At 54.8% G+C, this 19968-nt stretch overlaps 1 protein-coding gene across 1 annotated transcript in view; it reads right to left on the reverse strand.

The window, feature by feature from the left end:
- The window catches only part of WDR1 (WD repeat domain 1), a 43953-nt gene that overhangs the window by 17794 nt on the left and 6191 nt on the right, over positions 1-19968 (reverse strand). Inside the window, exons 3-5 of the mRNA XM_078003163.1 lie at positions 13112-13202; positions 7693-7840; positions 6408-6588 (exon numbers count right to left, since the gene is read on the reverse strand). Of these exons, the coding sequence (XP_077859289.1) occupies positions 6408-6588; positions 7693-7840; positions 13112-13202 (420 nt within the window). The remainder of the gene's footprint in view (positions 1-6407; positions 6589-7692; positions 7841-13111; positions 13203-19968) is intronic.

Below are 19968 nucleotides of genomic sequence, written 5' to 3' on the forward strand. Positions count from 1 at the left end.
GGGCCTTGGGCAGGCGCTCGGCAAGCCTAGGGGTGCTCCAACCCAGAGCCATCCCAGAGGTCAGATCCCTAACTCCGCAGGCCCATTTGCAACCCCTCTTCTGTTGTTACCCGCCATCAGGGAGCCATCACGCACTGAGGGCCCGTTCCCGGTGGGGTTAGCCGATGGGGCCCACCTCCTATCTGTGCCAACATGGCCCACGGTCCCTTGTCCATGTCAGCCCATAGGGTCCACATTCCCTGTGTCAAAGGGCCTCACAGGGCAGTTCCCAAGAGGGCTGCAGGAAGGAGCCGGCTGGCGTGAAGGCAGTGGCGGGAGGGCCTGAGGCAAAGCCCTTCCAGACCCCCTGTGGGTGGGGTGGACAGGGTGTATGCACCACCACTCCTTCCAGATGAGGTCACACAACCTTGACCATGACATAACCACGGCTCGAATCCTAGACCTCTGACCGGCACATTGAGTTCTCTTGCTGCCCAACTCTGCTTCCTCGGCCAGCACAGCCCCGCCTTGCCGCTGACTTCGCACTGGCTCCTCCATGCCAGCCTGAGCTTCCTTGAGGTGCAGTGGGCCAGGGAGATGGCTGGGCCTGGCTAAACCCCTGGGTCCTTCTGACTGAATGAGTTAAGAACTAAGAAAAGAGCTCACTCCAAATGCCCGAATCACCCAAGCCCAGATGAGTGGGTGGGACAGTGGATGCTGATGGCTCTTGCTACAAACTGGAGAAAACTATTCAGCCACTGTTCAATTCCAACCTGTAATAAGTGCCAATTTCAGTGGTTCCCTGAGGTCAAAACATGGACATTCCTACTCCAGTTCCAGGTCACAGAAGCGAGGACACTCCTGCTTGCCCAAACCCCAGGACCCCAAATCCGAGTCTGTGGTTCACCTCTGCCAGCGCCTCCCACAGGCTCTGGCAGGGTGGTGTCATGTGTCCCTCCCTTGCCCTAGAACCCAGCAGGGGCAGGGGAGGGGCCTGGCAGTCCAGGAACGCAGATGCCCCTTGAGTAGCTCATCCTCATCACCTTTTCCTGCACCTCGAGCCAAGGAGTCCAAATGCAGAGACTGATGTCTGCTCCTGAAATAGCCCCTTTGAAGAGAGAAGCTGCACAAAGCCCATTAACCAAAAAAAGCGAGGGCTAAAAATAGCCCTTTCCACAGGGAGGCCAGGCCAGTGAACAAAGAGGGAGACGGTTTGGGGAACCTCCCAGGGAGTTCAGGGAGGTTCTGCCTCTGTCCCACCCCCGCCAACCAGCGGGGCTGCAGCAGTCTCACAGTCCAGCGTCATCCCTGTCCGGTCCACACTCTCTTGCCTGTCCTCCCTTGTAGCCAAACACACAGCCAAGGCTGACCTGTATCAACGAGCCCCCCTCCCCACAATCCTCACTTCCTTCCACCAATATGTTCCCTCTCACCACCGAGGAAACGGAGGCTTGAAGCACTCAGGTCATAATTAAGTACCACACCCACGTCCACATCAGAGGGACAGAGCACTACAGGCCCCAGCTGGCCTGTCTCTAGCACACACATGCTCATTACCTACCTGGTCAGCGCAGGAACCCTCTGGGAGCCCACCCCATTCCCCCCAGCCTCAGCTGACCCTGTACACAAGAGGACCACAAGCCCACCCTTAGGCTGTTCACATGCCTATGACCTGGTAGAAGGGGACAGGCTCTCGGTCCCCATGCCCAGCCCCATTCCACACAAGCCCAGCACGGGGCCTCCATGGCCCTTGGTCAGTGGGTGTTCCCAAAACACCTTTACACGGTGACCTGTGAAGCTGGCTCTGGCCCCCATCCTTCCGCCCAACCATCCCTCCCAGCGGACTTCCCTGCAAAGTGCCCTGGGGCAGCCCTGCAGCCCCAGGCCACTTAGCTGGGCTCAGGGGCACGAAGCAGCTCCCCAGCCACCTGCCTCTCCCATCACCCAACACGGGTCAGTTCAGTCACCATGTTCCCTGGAGAACAAGGACCATGTGAAGGGACAAGAGGCTCATCCTAACTAACCGTCCTTGAGCCACCTACTGGCCATGTGACCTGGGCCAGGTCACCCTCCCTGCTGTCAGCTCCCAGTTCTCAGGAGTCAGCCAACAGCCCAGTGAAGAGCAAGGCCAGCCGACAGGAGGGGTGGCGCATGCTGAGGACAAGAAAGGGGGTCCTGTGTACCCATCACAGGGGCATGGCCCAGGCAGCCACCATACACACCAGAAGGGCTGAAACATCTGCTCTGCCCTGTCTTGAGTAAGGAAATAGGAAAAAGAAAAATCACCAGAAACTTTGCCTGTTTAGAGCTCAAATTTTCCTTATCTATCAGTAAGGCAGCACGTCCGATAACAGCCACAGCTGAGGTTTCCTGCCCTGCTTGGCTCCAGCCTCAAGTAGGAGAACTATGTGAGGTGCCAGGCCCCCATAGGGCAGAGGCGATGGACAGAGGGAGCAGCAGAGGCGACGGAACAGAGGGAGCAGCAGCGGCGACGGAACAGAGGGAGCAGCAGCGGCGACGGAACAGAGGGAGCAGCAGCGGCGACGGAACAGAGGGAGCAGTGGCACCCCAGCGAGGGAACCCAGGAGTCCTCCATGCTGAACATTTTCCCGCCTAGCATCACAGCTTGTTAGATCTGGCAGTGAGTTCTCAGTTCCACAGTATAAGGCTGAGCCCCCAGGCCTACACGCTGCTCTAAGTAACCATTTCATTAGACACAAACTATCCGGTGCACCAGCAACTCCTGGGACCTGGGACATGCACACAGCTGTGAGCCACACTCCGGGGGGGGTGTGGTCATCCTAGACCACCAACTGCTCACCCGACTGGAGGACGCAGACAGCCAGAGAGGCAAAGAACCTGGCCCAAGTAGCGCACACGGCGAAGGCAGACAACAGAGAGAAACTCAGTGGGGCCTTTAAACCCATCTAGGAGTACCTATCCCAGGAGCCTGCCTAGCATGAAGACTTCCCCATGGGTAAGATGGGGGGAGGCAGGGAGATGGTCTCGCCACCCTCCCTTTTTCAGGCCACAGTCAGACCCTCCGAGGGTTTCCAGAACGCCAGTGCTGGAGACCAAGACTGCTGTGCCCAGTCTCGGTCTCTTTTCAGAAATGTTCTCCTGAGATCCCGGGAGTTACTTCTGCAAGTCACTCACCGAATCTTCAATGTCACTGGGTAGGGATGAGCCGGCACCCGGGCCTATTCCAGGTCAAATGTTCCCCCACCCCCATCTTCCTGGAGCCTCATTCAGGTTCAGGCAAATGAAGAGCAAAGCTGGGCTACGGTCCCTCAGGAAGAGGGACACACAGGGGAGCTTGGCTCGAGCTGAGCCGGGAGTCCATACTTGCTCTGCACAATGGACTCTTCAACAGAAAGGAAAAGCCATGTGACCCCCGAACATGGGCCAGCGAGATGAAGGTGGCCTCCCGGACTCCACAGGCAGCGCCCCTCGTTTTCCTCGGAAGTAACTCCACAGGAAGGGCCCCTCATTTTCCTTGGAAATAACTGCTTGCATTTCAGCTCAGGCACAGCGCCACGGAGTTCTGCTTCAGCTTGTACTGAAACACCTTCAGAACATGCCTTCTTCCTTTTCAAGGCAGCAGCTCCACCTCGACCCAGCTGCTCCCTCCGCAGTCGCATGCCAGTCCCTCTCCCACCCAGGTGACTAGGGAAGCACCTGCCACCCCACCTCTGCACCCTCAAGCTCAGGCCAGTTTCTCGGTCCCAGCCACATGGGGCCTCTGCAGGGAGTGGGTGGGGAAGGTGCAGATGAAGACAGGCCCGAGCTGCCGCCACAGCCCAGCCGCTCATTCTCTGGAGGGGACGGGCAGCAGGCAAGGCCACCACGGCCCGAGCGCTGGTGCCGAGGCAAAGGGAGCCCAGACCCAGTCGTCATGGGCTGCGGAATGAGACATCTGGGTTTTGAAAAAAGATACACTGCTGTGTGGATTCCACAATAAGTGGAACTTAATTCCCTCTAAAATAAAAAATGCCCACATATACTTGAGTTTTAAAAATCTTTTACTATAAAAGGCTCAATTAATTCCTGAGAACTTCCACATCCCAGGCTTTCCGACCGCATCAGAAGAGCCCACATATGGAAGGAAGCCCGGCGATGCTCAGCCCACCATGTCCTCAACACCAGCTGTGGCTGGGCCTCATGTTAGCACTCACGCCTCCTCTCACTTCCCCCAGCCTGGACGTGCTCCCTTTCTCCTGGGGTTGGTCCTGGAGGGCACGACCACAGCTTTCCTCTGGGGTCCGGAGGGCTTAAGTGCAGATACACACCAAAGTGTATCAGCAACTCAGAAGGTATCTGGGGACAAGTGTGGGGTCCCTGAGCACCCTTCCTGCCCTTGCTATGCGTGGGCAGTTGAGTCCGCACATGTCTCCTGAGCATGTGAATGGTCACTGCTGCCTCTCACACCCTCCCTGCGGCTGAGGGTGCAGCATGGAAGGGTCACTGTCACCCTGTTTCCGGGAGGGCCCAGAGGCATGACTCGCCCGAGGGGGGCAGAGCCAGCTAGCTCTGTGCCAGGCCACAGCCCTTTCTATTTCTCCCAGGTCCTCAGGCAGGGCCCATGGTTGTGGGTTCCACAGAAGACTTCAAGACACATGGTGGTATCCAGCCTGGAGCTGGGCTAGCGGGGAGACATTTCTACCCAACACTCCTGGGCCAGGGCTGTGGGGTGAAGTCTTTTCTGAAGTCAGAAAGGACAACTAAAGAGAAAGTGTTCTGGCCAAGCCCCCAAGCAAGCACACAGGGGCTCAGCGGCCTGGTGAAGAAGGCAGGCTCCAGCCCACCCCTGGAACAAACTGGAGCCCCCGACCCCGCTGAGCACCATGCTGGGTTTAATGCACAGCTGCAGAGTGGAAATGATCCCTCCCAGGGCAGGCAAAGGAGCCCCCACCCACAGCCGGCTTCCGGCTACCACAGAAGCCTCTGAGCTGCTTCCTCCCGGAAGGAGGAAGGTGGGCTGAGATGGGGTGTGCAGCTGACTCAGCGTTACTCACCCTACTCTGCAGTGCCTCCACCCCAGTGAAGAAACATGGCCTGAAGCCACAGCCTTCAATACCGCTCCCAAAATAGCCAGGTCTCCGCTATCTACCCATTAGGCGGTAGCCACAAGAGCAGGGTCTGAGAGCTGCCGCGTGTTCAGCTGTATACAGGGAGCCTCCCTATGCTTTCACCTGCCCGGCTAGGCTCAGCCTGCGGCTCCGCGACAAAATGAAGCCTGTTTCACTACGAACCGGGCATCCTTGGAAAGCCCTCCTGTACCCTAAGCCAAGAACAGTCTCTGGAAATTCTGCCCACTTTATGGGTCCTGTCCTCACCCTTTCCAGCTGCACTGTGCAGGCTATTTATGATTCATGGCATGACGTCACTAAAAGAGACAGTGCTCCTCACTGAGCCACTTTAAGGACATGATCTCATTAATCCTCCATGAGGCAGACAGTGAAACCACTGATGGTCCCAAGAGAAGGAGTCCCGAGACCTTGGTCCAATCTGCAAACACAACCTCCTCCCAGGACGTCAATAGTCCCTAAAATGCACATTTCTGGGTCCGTTGTTCTTGTCCATCCTCAGCGCAAGCACAAGCGGGATGGGGAAAGCCGGGGCAGAGCCATGGGGCTGTGCTGAGACTGGCTGCTGGGCTCCTCCCCTCACTCCTACAAGGCTGGGGCAGGAAAATGGGCATCACAGATGCTCCAGACCTGCCAGGTGGCTCTCCTACTTCAAATTCATAGTCAAAACCCTCAGATGCTGCTGGCCCCCGCACACCCCCATCTTGCAGCGCAGAAGTGAGGAGGCTCGGCGAGGCCTGGGTGCCTGCCTGAGGCGGGGTGCATGCACAGCGTGGGCCTGAGATGCTGCCAGCTACACCCAAAGCCTGCGGCACTCCAATGCCGCATTTCTGGCACATTTCTTCCACACAGTATCTTTTAGTCTTCTAACCGTTTGTCACTTTGCAGGCGTACCACTGCCCTCGCTGTCTCTAGGGGAGGCCCCCTGAGAGACCAATCTGGATGTCCTGCAAGCTCCTTTCCTCTGCCACTTTGGTGGCCCAGCTAACAGCAGGCCCCGCAGGCTCCCCTCTCTAATGAACACCTCTAGCCCCAGATGCTCGCCTGGTTACACAGCCTCAGGGACGTCCCTGCCCCAACCCCTGACATGCGCACATTGTCCTAGGGCAGGGCCCTTCCTTGTGGGAACCATCCATGCCCAGCTAAGGGCCAGGGGAGGACGAGCGCTGGGTGGGGGAGCCCTCCCTCTCTTTGCACACCCCTGGGAGCCCACTGCTATCTGTGTATCACGGTATACGTGGCATGTGCTGTGGTCTCTGCCATCAGCACCTAAACAGGCTCAGCCTCTGCCAGCCTCATATACAAACCATAAATTTCACCCAGAAAGTGAAGTTCACTTACGCCAATTGTGAACTTGAACTTGAATGGGGGTCCCTCAAAGAATGCAGCGCAGTTATCATCGCTTCCTGTGGCCAGCCGGTATGGCCGGCTCTGCTTGATGTCCACACTGTTGATGACTTTGTTGTGTCCTGTGATCTCACCCACAGAAGAGCCACTATCCCATAGGAAGACTGCTCCAAACCTTGACCCAATGAGAAGGATGGAAGACAAAAAAAATACAAAAAAAAAATCAATCCCAGGTTGGTAAGCAATCTGACAGCTGAGCTGCCAGTGCACAGAGGATGGAGTGACTGTTAGCAGGCAGCTCAGAATGCCACAGGGACAAACGAGGGAAGCACCAGGGTTCTGGCTCCACGAGGCATTTGTCCAAAGGACCCAATAACAAAATGGAGCAAGCCAGCACCTTCGGGAAGGGGTTGCGTGTGTATGTCTGTGGGGCCCCACGCCACAGGGCCCGGGGCTATCTTTATGGCTTCACCACTCTCCTTACAGTTCTGTTGGGAGGGAACAGTTACCATTCCCTACAGGAATGAGATGCCCTATTCTTGGCTGACACTCGACAAAAACTGTTTTAGTTACTATTTGCTACTGAATAAAGAAGGAATTAAGACCAACAGGGATGAGTTGAAAAGCCATGGAAAAACACCTACCAGAACATGTACGAGAAAGTGCCTTGGAGTGAAGAACAGACATGCCACTGTCAAGTTCAAGGGCATAATTATGGCCAGCCATGGTGCTGCAGGGGGAACTCTGACTCTCTTGAATTAAAAAAAACCTGGGTTCCAGCACTGACCTCACCAGTCACTAGGCCCCTGAGGTCAGTAGCCACCAAGTGCCACCCAGCCAGCAGCCACTGCCCCTCCCTCCTCCATCAGGGACCCTTGGGGGAGGTGCCCAGCTGGAAGAAACAGTTTAGCTTCCCTGGCAGCTTCATGGGGCAGCTGCTGTGAGGGACCCCAACGGAAGTGGTGTTGCTCTTTCACTCTGTCCCCTTCTTGCTGCCTGTAGGTGGGCATGACAGCTGGGGTTCTAGGAGGCAAGGGACTCAGGACGTCAGAAAGATACACAAGTGCTGGGCCCTGGGGGCAAACCCACTGGGATGTGGAGTTCTGCCTCACCTGTGGCCGCAGCCAGTCCTGACAGGGCCCGGCACCTACTGGGAGCTCAACCCTCACGAGTCCAAGTTAGTACCCACATCAGCGCATCCCCCTCCCACCAGGGTCATGGCACATGGACACATGAGCCACGGGAACAGGGCAGGGAGGGGCTGAGAGTAGTGACTCACTTCTCTCTTCCTTCCCCGACCACGGCGATCCTCTTACTGTCTTCAGTCCAAGCAATGTCTTTGATCTTCCCAGCGAAAGGCTGGTACTCATACTTCAACAGGTGCTCCTTCTGCGTGGTATCCCAGATCCTCAGCTTCCCAGACACATCTGTGGGGCACAGTGAGGCGGGGTGGGGTGAGAGCCACATGTCACTGCCAGGCCAGGGCCACGTGGCCATAGGCCCACTCAGCATGTCTGGTTGCTTAGGCTTTCTAGAGCAAAAACCCTAGTGAAGAGAAGGTGTCTTAGGGCTACGATATTCAGCCACTCTTAAGTCAGAACCCGTGGCCTCCAGAGGCCTGCCATTCGGGGCCTCTGCATTTTGCCAGAGATCATCTGGATAACAAACCCTGCTTCAGGGACACATGATGGCAAACTCCCATATGCCAGGAAGCAGTTGAGTTTTCTCCCTGTTTCTTTTCTTGTAGGGGCATCAGAATGACATGTGGGCCTCAGGCCACTTTTGTGGAATGGGACGACGCTGGCTACACCTGCCTCTCCTGTGCAGGTGCTGCAGTGACTTCTGGAAATGAGGTGCAGAGCTGTGAGGGTGCAGCGTGCTGCCCAGTGCGATGCCTCAGCATGATCTGGCGGCCTCCGCCCGGGCCTGCAGACCTGGCTCCCTGTGCAGCTTCCCACAGCGTGCTGCTGCCTGGCAAATCAGCAGCCTCACTCACACACTGAGCAGTTCCGCGACTCACAGGAATTCAAGCGTAAGATTCCTTTGTGAGAGTAGCAGGTGGGTGTTGCGGGGGAAGGAGAACTATACACAGAACTTGATGCTGATTCTCTCCTCACCGGAGCGTGGGCAGCCAATTGTAACAGAAGCAACACTGGGGGCCACGTACCCCCAAGCCCCCACCACGATCCTGTCACCAAGTACCAAGTCCCAATCCTGACACACCCTCTCCAAATGAGCACTGTGTTGGTGTGAAGAAATGGGAGCATTCTAGACTATCTCAAGGCTTCACGGCTTAAAACCTCAGCCCCATCTGCTAAGCAGGTAAGGGCACCTTTTTAAGAGGATCCTCAGGCCACGTTAACACCCATCACAACTCTACAGCAGCTTCCAGTGAAAAGAGCTTTTGTTTTCTTGGTGGAGCTGAGCAGCTCAAGGGAGGGCAGCAGCTAAGAGCCAGGCCTTGGGTTCGAATCCAGCCTCTGCCACATACAGGCTTTGTGGGGCTCAGCAAGCAATGTGGCCTGTGTCCTCATCCAGAAGAGGGGAAATAACAGAGTCACTCACAGGGCTGCCGTAGGCTCCACGAGTTAACATGTGCAAAGTCTCCAACTAGTCCTCAGTGCACAGCAAGAGCTCGTTACGAGTCAGGTGGAACTAGTCCATGAATTAACTGAGGCTCTGCACAGGCCACAAAGATGCCTTGCTTGTGGGCAGACACACAGCCCGAGCCTCGAATGAGCCAGGCCCTGAGATGCACATAACCATCCCGCTCTCAGTCCAGCTGCGGGGACACGCAAGCGGAGATGCCAAATCCAGAGAACAGCACTAACTAAGGGGAGTCCCAGAAGGGCCCAGTCCTCTGCGCGAGGTCCAGGAAGACTACCTGCTGTGCTGCCCGAGGTGAGCTCCAAAGGGGACCTGCAGATCTGCTTAGTGAAGTCCCTTCACTGATAAAACAGGCTGTGGGGGAAGAAGGGGTCAGAAGAGGAAGTCACCACAGGCTGGCAGCATTGGAGGGGAGCACTGTGTGTACAGGAAGGACACACATATACACTCAGGAGCATACATACTCACACATGTACACATGACCACACACGCACACATATGCAGACACACATTCACACATGCACATGTGACCGCGTGGTCTGCTGTGCTCAGGCCCGTCCAGGCCCATGCTGCCCCAGGGAGAAGACAATGCTCTCCAGGACAAGGCAGAGGGCATCCCACCCTCTCACACAGGTCAGCCCAGCTGTCCCACCTCCCTGGGCTCAGCAAGCCACTGCCTGCTCTGCCCATCAGCTCAGATTCCATCCCAGGCCTGGTTTCCCAGCTGTTTTCCTACTGCCTCCCCTACCAGAGCATCAGCCCCCTCCCCCATTGGATCCTGCTTATTTTTCTAATTCTTCTCCAAAGTAGCTGGGGTAGGAAAGAGACAGTGGGACCTAGGGAGCGAGCACTCAGACCCCAATCTAACGAGGACAACCCTGATGCAGTTGCCAAACACTGACTGAGGGCCGGCTGGGTGTCAAATGCCATGCTGGAGGCAGAGCAGTGAGCCCAACAGGCCAAGTGCCTGCCCTGCTAAGAGTCCAGAGGGGAGGTGAAAATAGAGGCACACCTTCAGCTGTTAGTCACCAGCAGTGCAGGGGACAGAGTGAGGATGGGGAGGGTTCCTTCTCTCCATAAACTCACGGAGACAAGGGACTGCACCAAGAAGAGCCACTGTGCTCGGGCCCTGGGCTCAGGCATAATCCACGAGCTGAGCCATCTCTGGTGGGCCACTTCTAATGGCCCCTTCCTCCAGGAAGCCTGCCATGGGCCTACCGCCAAACCACACGCCTGTTACATGGCCCTCGCTGACTCCCAAGGGCAGCCTGGAACCATGGCCCCAGCGCCAAGGCAGACAGAACAGTAGCATGGAAATAACCTCAGGAAAAGGAGACCTGGGTCTGCCCCAGAAATGACCCCTGCACTCTGAAGACAGCCCCGTGGGAATGTGGGCTCCCAGAGGGCAGACTGACCATTGTGTTCAGTGCCAGAGGCTTGCAGATGCAGGGCCCTTCCCAAGCTTCAACCCCTCAGCAGTCAGGAACCAGCCAGACTGACAGGGTCTAAAGATCCGCAGAGGGTTGGGGCCAGCTGCCAGATAACCCACTTAGTGAGCCAGCACAGCTCTTTCTCAGACCCCTCCCTCCAAATCACCCCCCACCACACTATTTTTAGCGCCACTTCATCTCTGCAGTGAACGTTCCAATGTAAGCCTTAACAATTGCTTTGCTCTATTCAAAGAAATGTATTAGAAACATAAAATGTGATCTCGCCCAACATCTGGACCTGAGGATGGCCCAAAACTCTCTTAGCTCTTCCACAAAATCAGGGCACTTTTCAGGGAGGACAGCATCCCACGATGGCCACTTATTTATGTGGTTTTTGTCCTTTGCAACGGTCTCCGCAACAGCCTTCCATTGATTTCTGTCTCACTGGACACTCTTCTGGGGACTGGAGAGAGGGCAGGCCTGGGCCCGCAGGCTCTCCGCTTGCAGCTGACAGGGCAGGGACATTGTGCCAGGCAGGGGCGGAGGCCCTCGCCAACTGCATTCTTCTCCTGAGAAGACACTTCTCAGAGCACTCGGCTCTGTGTTAAACATGTAGAGACATTCGGGCCAAATCTTGGGGCTTTAAATGAAGAGACTTTTGCTGGCAAGCAGGGCTTGGGGAAAAAATAAATCACGGAGCTAAATAAATCATGGGATATAAATGAGAACGTGTTTTACAGATGGAGCTGGAGAAGATCTAAATACAAAACCATTAAATGCCTACTATGAGCCAGACTGTGGGCCCAACCCTTCACCGTGAGCACGGCCGACCGCCAACAGCAGCCAGCCAGCTCACCCAGCGGCCTGGCTTGGTCAGAACAGAGCCTCAGTTTTGTGACAGGTAATGGGTCACCCAGGGGGTAAGTACCCATTAGTGCAAGAGCCATGCAGGGCACGTCCACGCCTTACTGGCTCCTTCACCACACCCTACGAGGCAGGCACTAGCAGCCCCAGTTTGGAGGAGAAAATTCAGGCACAGGAAGGTGAGTTACTCAATTAAGGCTATGCAGCCAGTAAGAGGCTGCCATGGTCTGAATGTGCCCCCTCCAAAAGCATGTACTGGAAACTTAATCCCCAACGCACCAGTGTTTGCAGATGGGGCCTATGGAGAGGTAATTAGGCCAGGAGGACTCTGTCCTCAGGAATGGGTATTATGACACGAGTGGCTTCCTGATAAAAGGACAAGCCCAGCCCCTCTTCTCTCTCTCTTTGCTCCTCCGCCATGGAATGACTCAGCAGAAGGCTCCTGACAGATACCGGCCCCTGCTGTCCAACTGCCCAGCCCCAAGAACGGTGAGCCAATACATTTCTGTTAGTTGTAAATTACCTAGTCTGTGGTATTCTGTCATAACAGTACAAAGCAGACTAAGACGAAGCCAAACCCAGGTCTTCCCCAACCCCAAGGCCCACCATCTCCCACACACCCTTCAGGACAGGCTGCTGTGCACACGCAGGGTGGTACAGGCAGAGGGCCACGGTATCGTGAATCCTGCCCTCCCCTACTGGCTGCTTAGCTCTCTCAGCAAACCGGTCATAGTCGTCACTCTCCAGAGAGCCCCACATCAGCTTACTCACTTGGCCTCCCTGGGCTGCAGATGGCTAGGCAAGGCAGGTAGTAGTTATCTGTTGAGCTTATGGATGAATGAGTGAGTGAATGAATGAGTGGGCCACCACGCTAGAAGGGGTACCACTCTTACTCCTGTGCCTCTTATTCCCATCTGTATACAGGAAAAGCTCTATGTCAAAGAACTAAGTGAATAAAAAAACATCCTTCAAGAGGAAAGATCTCTCCACCCCCCACCTCTGCCTAGCCTCCCACTGAGCCACACAAAAGCCCAGGCTGCAGAGAGCAAAGGCCCAGTCCACAAATAAAACGTGAGCACTGGCCTGGAGGCCAGCATTGTGCTAGCACCGGGAAAGGAGCAGCGGGTAAGGATGACACAAAACAAAACATCAATTCTCTCTCTCTCTCTCTCTCTCACACACACACACACACACACACACACACACACACACACGGCCCACACGGGCTCCAACATACCATGCCACGGCTTCCTGCAAAAGGTCCCTGGCCAATCTCATGGTGGCATTTCTGCTGACCTCCAAGCTGGAACTAACTGGAACACTACAAACTAGAAAGTGTACTTTCTGTTCTAGAACTAAGGCCAGTTTTGAAAAGGGGCATTTTGGTAGCTTATACCAGGGGTGTCCAATCTTTTGGCTTCCCTGGGCCACAGATACAATACACTAATACTAATGATAGCTGATAAGCTTGAAAAGAGAAAAGAGCAAAGCAAAGCAAAAACACCTCATGTTTTAAAAAGTTTACGAATTTGTGTTGGGCTGCATTCAAAGCCGTCCTGGACCACATGCAGCTCGTGGGCCGCCGGTTGGACAAGCCTGGCTTACACATTCCTTGTCAACCTCAGCTGAAACTAATTACACTGGCTCCCCTCAACTAACCCACTACCCCCAGCCTGCTCCCCCACCCCCCACCTCCCTCCTCCCACTCTCCCAAGGCCAGAAGCCCAGCTTCGCCCTGGGCCCTGAGCGCCACCCAGGCCTCCGTAAGTGTCCACGAGCCTTGCCCCCGTACAGTACCTCCAGAGGCAATGTAGAATCCGCTGGGCGCATACTTGGCCACCACCACCTGATGGGCGTGCTCCGTGTAGATGTCAGCAAGGGCTGGGTTCTGCAGGAGGAGACCCCGAAATGAACAGAAGGAAGGAGAAGCAGTCAAGCTTCCAGTTCTCCACATCAACAGATTTGGGGTGAAAGGGGTGTACAAAGAAACACTGAAGCTAAAACCTTCATGAAGGAAATCGCAGAAGCGTATCACTTGCCTACATACCTAATGCGTGCCCACCTATTTCTGGGTGATAGAATTTTATGTTACTTTAATTTATTTTCTTTAGTCTGTAATTGTACAAGGTGATTTCTTTCCTTTTCTGTACTTTCCATAATACAGAACAAGTGTATCAGTGAATCACATACACAAACCAAAAGTTGGATTAGAGCAAGAAGCACTGGTTCTACTCCCTCCCATTTGTGGGAAGCTGCATTCATTCCAGTGCTCTGTTCTCTTCCCTGTTCAGGACCAACTCTCCCGGCTGCCAGTCAATGCTGGACGCCAAACACGGCACCTGGCTGTGCTGCACAGGAGCGGGGCAGGACAAGCTGTGGGAGCCCTCCCTATCAAAAACCTGGGTTTGGAAAGGAAAGTCGATTCCCCACTCCCTTTCACAGCACAGATCAAAGGCTGGGTGGACTTTGTGGCAAAAATGGGGCCAACATTTGAGCCTAGAAGCGTCTTCAGCAATGAGGTTCTAACATGTAATGTGCTAAAAGTAGATCCCTGCGCCTCCCTCCCCGCATGCACACACACGCGAGGCCTCAGTGAAACAGAAACACACACACACACTGGGCTGCTCTCAATCTGTCTCCACAGTGTAGCTTTCTTTCAGGAGGGAATAAAGACGTGGCCATCTAATCTCTGATACCTGCTGTCAGCTTTTCACAAACCAAGTACTCTTTGAAAGAGGCAGCTTCCTGCTGGCTTGAGGCTTAGGACACATCAGATTCCTGTGAGGCTGCCCGGGCACCCCTAGCATGACCCCACCTGGTGCCACCCCACCCCTCATCTCCCTTAGACCCCTCCTCCAAGCCCTGAGGGGCCTCCAGGTCACAAGATCCCACACTGCCCCCATCTCACGAGACTGAGACCACAGAAGTATACACCCCGATTTCCGCCCACCTTCTGCCATCCTGTTTAACGCCACATCTCTGTGCAGTCTGTGCCTTCAGCCAGCACCTCTCCTTGCCTGCGGACACCCACTCACCCATCAGGCCTAACGGAAGTGTTCCCTCCTCCATGAAGCCTCCGAGTACGGCCCAAGCTACCCATAACACTCTTCTGCGCTTCCAGATCATTTCACACGTCCCCAGGGATGGCACAACACACATCATAGTCCCTAGCATTCCTGTCCATCTCCTCCAACTCTGCTGTGACCTGCTTCACATGACCTTTATCTCACTAGCCATCTCAATAAGTGGTTTTGGGGAGAAAAAAAGAAGTTTACACAGATCTTCTCTTTCATCCCTAAGACTTAACACAGCATTATGTGATGTAATAGACACTTATCATAAATTAATCCATTTTGGGATAATCATTTGCCAGTGAAATTAGAATGTATCAAGGTCTCTATCCAAAGAAGATATTATGAACGACAAGTAAGCACATGAAAAAGCACTCAGTGTCATTAGTCTTGGGAAACCCAAGACAAAACTACAACGGAATACCACTCCCCACTCCATACTCACTAGAATCAATAAAAAGAAAAGACTGACATCACCAAGAGCTGGCAAGGGTAGAGGGGTGGGGACACTGGAATGTTCACACCGCTGGTGGACATGCAAAACGGTACAGTAGGAAAAGAGTTGGGCAGGTTATTTATAAACCTAAACAGACACTACTCACACCAAACACCAGCAACCCCACTCCTAGGTATCTGCCCTGGAGAAATGCAAGCACGTGTCCACCAAAACACATGTGAGCAATGCTCACAGAAGCTTTCTTTGCAACGGCCAAAAACTGGAAACACCCAAATATCCATCAACAGGTGAACAGAGAAACATGCAACAGACTGCACTGCTTAGTGATAAAAAGGAACAAAGTACAAATGCACTCAACACCAGCTATCAATCTCCAACACACTATGCGAAGTGAAAAAGCCAGACAGAAAAGACTACATGTTGCCTCTCACTTCATATGAAAGAGGATTTCAGAAAAGGCAACCCCAACGACAGAAAGCAGATAAGCAGCTGCTGGGGGCCAGGGTGGAAGGGGTCGGGGGGGCACCTTCCGGAGTGCCTGGAACGTTTTGTCATGTCTGGGGTGGTGGTTATGGGACTATATAGGTATCTGCCAAGATCCAAGCCACACACTGAATACTGACAAATTCTACTGTATCTAAATTACACCTCAATAAAACTAAGATACTGGCTATCTATTAAATGTCTGCCCAATCCAACCCTCTCCCACTCCAATTAGTCCTTCATGTTCTGACATTGACAAATCCCTACCCAAAACACCTGGCAAGAAAATTATCCAGTTAACAGGCAGCCCTCCAAGACCCTGTTCGGTGTCCACTCACAGCTGACTGGGGGTGGGGGAGGTCTCACGCTCACATACAGGGGCACCTGCCCATCCCCCCCAGACAGATGGCCTCATGGGCTCTCCCAGCCTGGGCAACCTCCTCCCCAGGCCACACTGCCGTAGAAAGGGTGGGGCTCCCACGCGCCTTCGGCAGGGGAGGGCATCCAGAGATGGAAGATGACTAGGCAGGGGCATGGGAGGAAGTTCTGCCCCTAAAAATTCCTTCCCCTAAATGGTCAGGGCTGTGTGTAAAAACCCCAAAGGGCACCAGAATACTGCCAGCTGATGAATCACTCACTCTCGTTTGTATTCTAAATACAACTGGGTCAGCGGTGGGGGCTGAGATACTCCAAACTGCAGATAATGACTTACATCTGAGTCAGAGCAGCCTCCTCCCCAGCTCCTCAGCTCGCAGCAGGAGGCTGCTTACTACAGCCAGAAAGATACCTCCCACCCCCACATGTCACTCGGCCTGTGAGGCTCTGTCCCCACCAGCTGGGTCGAGATGGCACCTTGATACCCTCAGAGTCCCCCTCTCTCCCCAGCCTCCTCCCTCTCCTGCCATCTTGGGGAAGAAGAATGAGATTGGGGGTTGAGAAGCTTATTTGGGGAAAAACTCTGAAATAGGGAAAACGAACAGGGAGGGCAGGAAGCCAATTCCAGGAGCCCCAGTGCTGCTGTGGGGCAAAAGTGCTGTCTCTCCGTCTCCCTAGGGGGCTGGGGGAGACCGCCATGAGGAGCCTTGGAGTTGCCCACTCAGGGACACCCCTCCTCCCAGGCTTTCTTCTCGTGCTGCTGCAGGCTGGGCCAGCTCTGGCAGTGGGAGGCTGCCGTTCAGTCCTCACCCCAGGCCTGCCCAGCTTTCCTTGCCAACTCCCAGCCCACCTTCTCTTTCACCTCCACCATTGTCAGTGCAGTCTTCCTGTTCCTCCTGGGAAGAGCGATAACTGCTCTGGAATTCATCTCCACCCTCCACCAAGCCAGGAGTCTTCAAATCCCGGCCCTGAGGTAATCAGGCTTGCAACCCACCCTTCCTGAGCTCCCTCCAGGCTTCAGCCTACTCATCGCTGCCCTGCTGCTGCCTTGATGTTGCCAGTCACTCCTTGGGCCGACTACCCCAACCCACGGCCCCTCACCCCCACCCTTGAGGACAGAACAGGTGCATCCCCTCTACCGTGCTGGCCCCAGACCCCTTCCCCAGTGACCTCCACACCTGGGGGTCAGGGCCTGTGAGGGCCAGAGCTGGGGCTGGGACGAGACCTGGAGACAAGCCCCAGAATTCTGCCACCACCCCTGGAGGAGGCCAGGGGGCCTCTGAGAACATGAAGGACACCAGCCAGCAATCAAGGAGTCACATACGTGATGCAGACCCAGGACCTACGGACTTCGGCACGTGACAGCACCCAGCCCTGCCAACACAGGGCCTGGTTCAAGGCCCAGTGGTGCCCTTTTGAAGCAGAAGCTTTGGACTTGACCCCGGAAGGCCATTCTACTTTGTCACACCATGCTCAGGTCCCACCCACCAGCCCCTGCCTCCCACCTGTGCACTGAGGCGTCCTGCCCAGGAATAGCTGGTCTTTTTCTGAGAATCCTGTTGAATGGAAAACCTAAACAAACTCCCCCCAGCACCTGTCCAATTTCTGTCCCGCCTTTGAGACTCACTCTAATACACAGGTCATGCAAACAAGCGCACAGAAGCAACATTTACTTCACTCTGCTATGCCCAGGCAGCATCACTTACAATTAGCGAGCCCCCCAAAGCTCTCTTACTTTCCTATGTCCTCCCAGTCTCAGGTGGTGACGGAGGGATCAGAGGTCACTACTCCAATTTATAGGTAGGCTGTGATGACCCTGGGTCCTGGGGCTTGGGTCTCAAGGCTTGGCACTGGTATCTCCGCTCCTGGCCCACAGTGAACCTGATGGAACATGCTAGAAGGTTGGACATACCTGCCCAAGCAAAAAACATTTCAGCAGTCAATGTTGACGAAGGGGCCTCCTGTGCTCTCCTTTCGCTGCCGACTGTCCCCGGGAACCCCAGAGAAAGTCTCAGGCATCCTCCATGGTACACCCAGGCCGAGTGAGCCTGAGTTTCCAGTCAGGGCATTGGCTTTGTAAATACTCCAAGCTCCTGCAAGCAACAGAGGCTGAAAGCCGTCACTGCTGTAACTGACCCGCATAAACACAACTGGCCAGGGCCCTTCTGTTCACTGGTGACTACAACTAAGGGCAAGGCTGAATGACAGCAAAAAACCTCAGCTCCAAAGCAGGAACGTAAACTTCTGCGACACAATGCCTTCTCCTAATTATCCTCTAAGGCCCAGACAAAGGCCATCTCCTCCAAGAAGCCTTCCCTGATGCTCCAAGCTAGAAATGATCTCTCCCACTCTGAACCCCATCTTCCCTGACTCCCACCCCACTGCCCGCACTACTTGCCACCTTGGAGCACACATCACCTGTGCCCCACCTACCTTCTGCACCACAGTGCGGAGGGTTCACACCTGACTCACCACTGCAGCTGCCAAATACCCACAAAGACCAGAACTTGGCTGCAGCCTGGTAGCTGTTTATGAAGAAACAAATCCCCACCGGCCACTTACTATCCACTCTCAGGCCCTGGGTGGGCCCTTAGTGCATTCTCTTTGAAACCTCACAACACCTGCTGTAAGGAAGGTAACCTCATAATCCCACATGACAAAGGAACTAAGGCAGACACTTAGCGATGTGCCCCAGGCCACCCAGCTGGTAAGTGGCAGCGCCAGACCTGAACTCAGGGCCAGTTGCTCCTGACTCATCATGGGTTATGAGCACGTAACTAACACCACGGTGAGTCAAGGGAGGTACCGAATGCTTGCCACCTTCATGCCATCCCAGGTCATGCCACTGCAAATCAGGGACCATCTATGGTGGCCTTTACTCCTCCCTGTGGTTTTGTTCTGTTTCTTACGGTTGGTCCCAATGTTAGTGTGATTCTTGAACGCAGAGAATAAAGTCTGCACTGGCCAACCAGCTGTGTGCTTCCGAACAGTGCACAGGCAGCTCCTTGAGCTGGCTGTGGACAGGGGTGTGGTCACTCACAGGTCGCCATGTCCTGAACGACTTTCCCTTCCTGCCTCCCAGCTCAGCCTCAGATGCTTTGAACAGGCCTGGGGGACCTCACTGGGTGGCCCTGCACAGCAGCAGCCCTCACTGGACTACGTGTGAGCAGGTCACCGCCACCTCCCTTTTCAGTCTTCCCCTGGACTACTCCTCCCCACCCAGGGCCCACGAGGGCCTTAACTGATGAGTCGAAAAAGTAGACCTGGGGGTGGCTGCCAGGGTTCAAATCCCAGTACCTTCCAGAGGTTCAGCATCCTCACCTCTCAAAGGAGAGATGAGGGCATCCACCCAGCAGGGCAGTCACGAAGACAAAAGCAGAGGTCCCCGCCAGGGCCCAGACAACCTTCTGAAGACGCTTTATGAATTAGCTCAGTTAAAGCTTACACTGATCCCATGGTAACATTCCTCCCCCACTCTCGCAGGCGTGGAAACAGAAGTGGCAAGCATACCAAGTGTCAGCCACAGACCAGCACGAAATATACTCAGCAAAGAACAGAGAGGTGCTCAGGGGTATGCACTGGATTGGACAGTGGGGCAGGGGTAGGGTAGGGGTGGGCTGCTGGCCTTTCTCTGGGTAAGACCCTGGAGAGCAGGCAGGACCCATATGTAGAAGTGACTAGCAAGGTGACCAAAGCTGAGGACCCACAGGTCTAAGAAGCAGGCACATCGCCAGGGCAGGGAGTGCCCGCCCATCACTGAGATGGTGAAGAGATGCAGAGGGCCCTTGCCTGTGTCCACAGCTGTTCCTAACAAGGGCCATGCAGAAGGTGGAGGTCACGCTCCAAAGAACCATCTCCAACCACTCTTGGGCAAGGCCATCTCTCCACTAGTCTTAAGCATGAGGCTAAACCTTTTCTCTTACCTCAAAGATGGCTTCGGTATCCTTCCCCTTACCTCCAATAGGGCAAGACATGTACCAAAAGCAACCCACAGGAGGCCACAGTAGGGCTGAAGGACCCAGGTGCACATGCTGTTTCCTGCCTGGTCTCGCCCCACTTCTGCCATGTGTCTCAACACTCCTCCTGGAGAACTCTTATTCATCCTTCAATACCCAACTCAAATGTGCCACTTCTCCAGCAGCTGTACCCGCTACTCTGTGGCATGCCATGTGTCTCAACGCTCCTCCTGGAGAACTCTTATTCATCCTTCAAGACCCAACTCAAATGCGCCACTTCTCCAGCAGCTGTCCCCGCTACTCTGTGGCACA

Source organism: Macaca mulatta, chromosome 5, assembly GCF_049350105.2.
Source record: "Macaca mulatta isolate MMU2019108-1 chromosome 5, T2T-MMU8v2.0, whole genome shotgun sequence".
NCBI lineage: Eukaryota > Metazoa > Chordata > Mammalia > Primates > Cercopithecidae > Macaca > Macaca mulatta.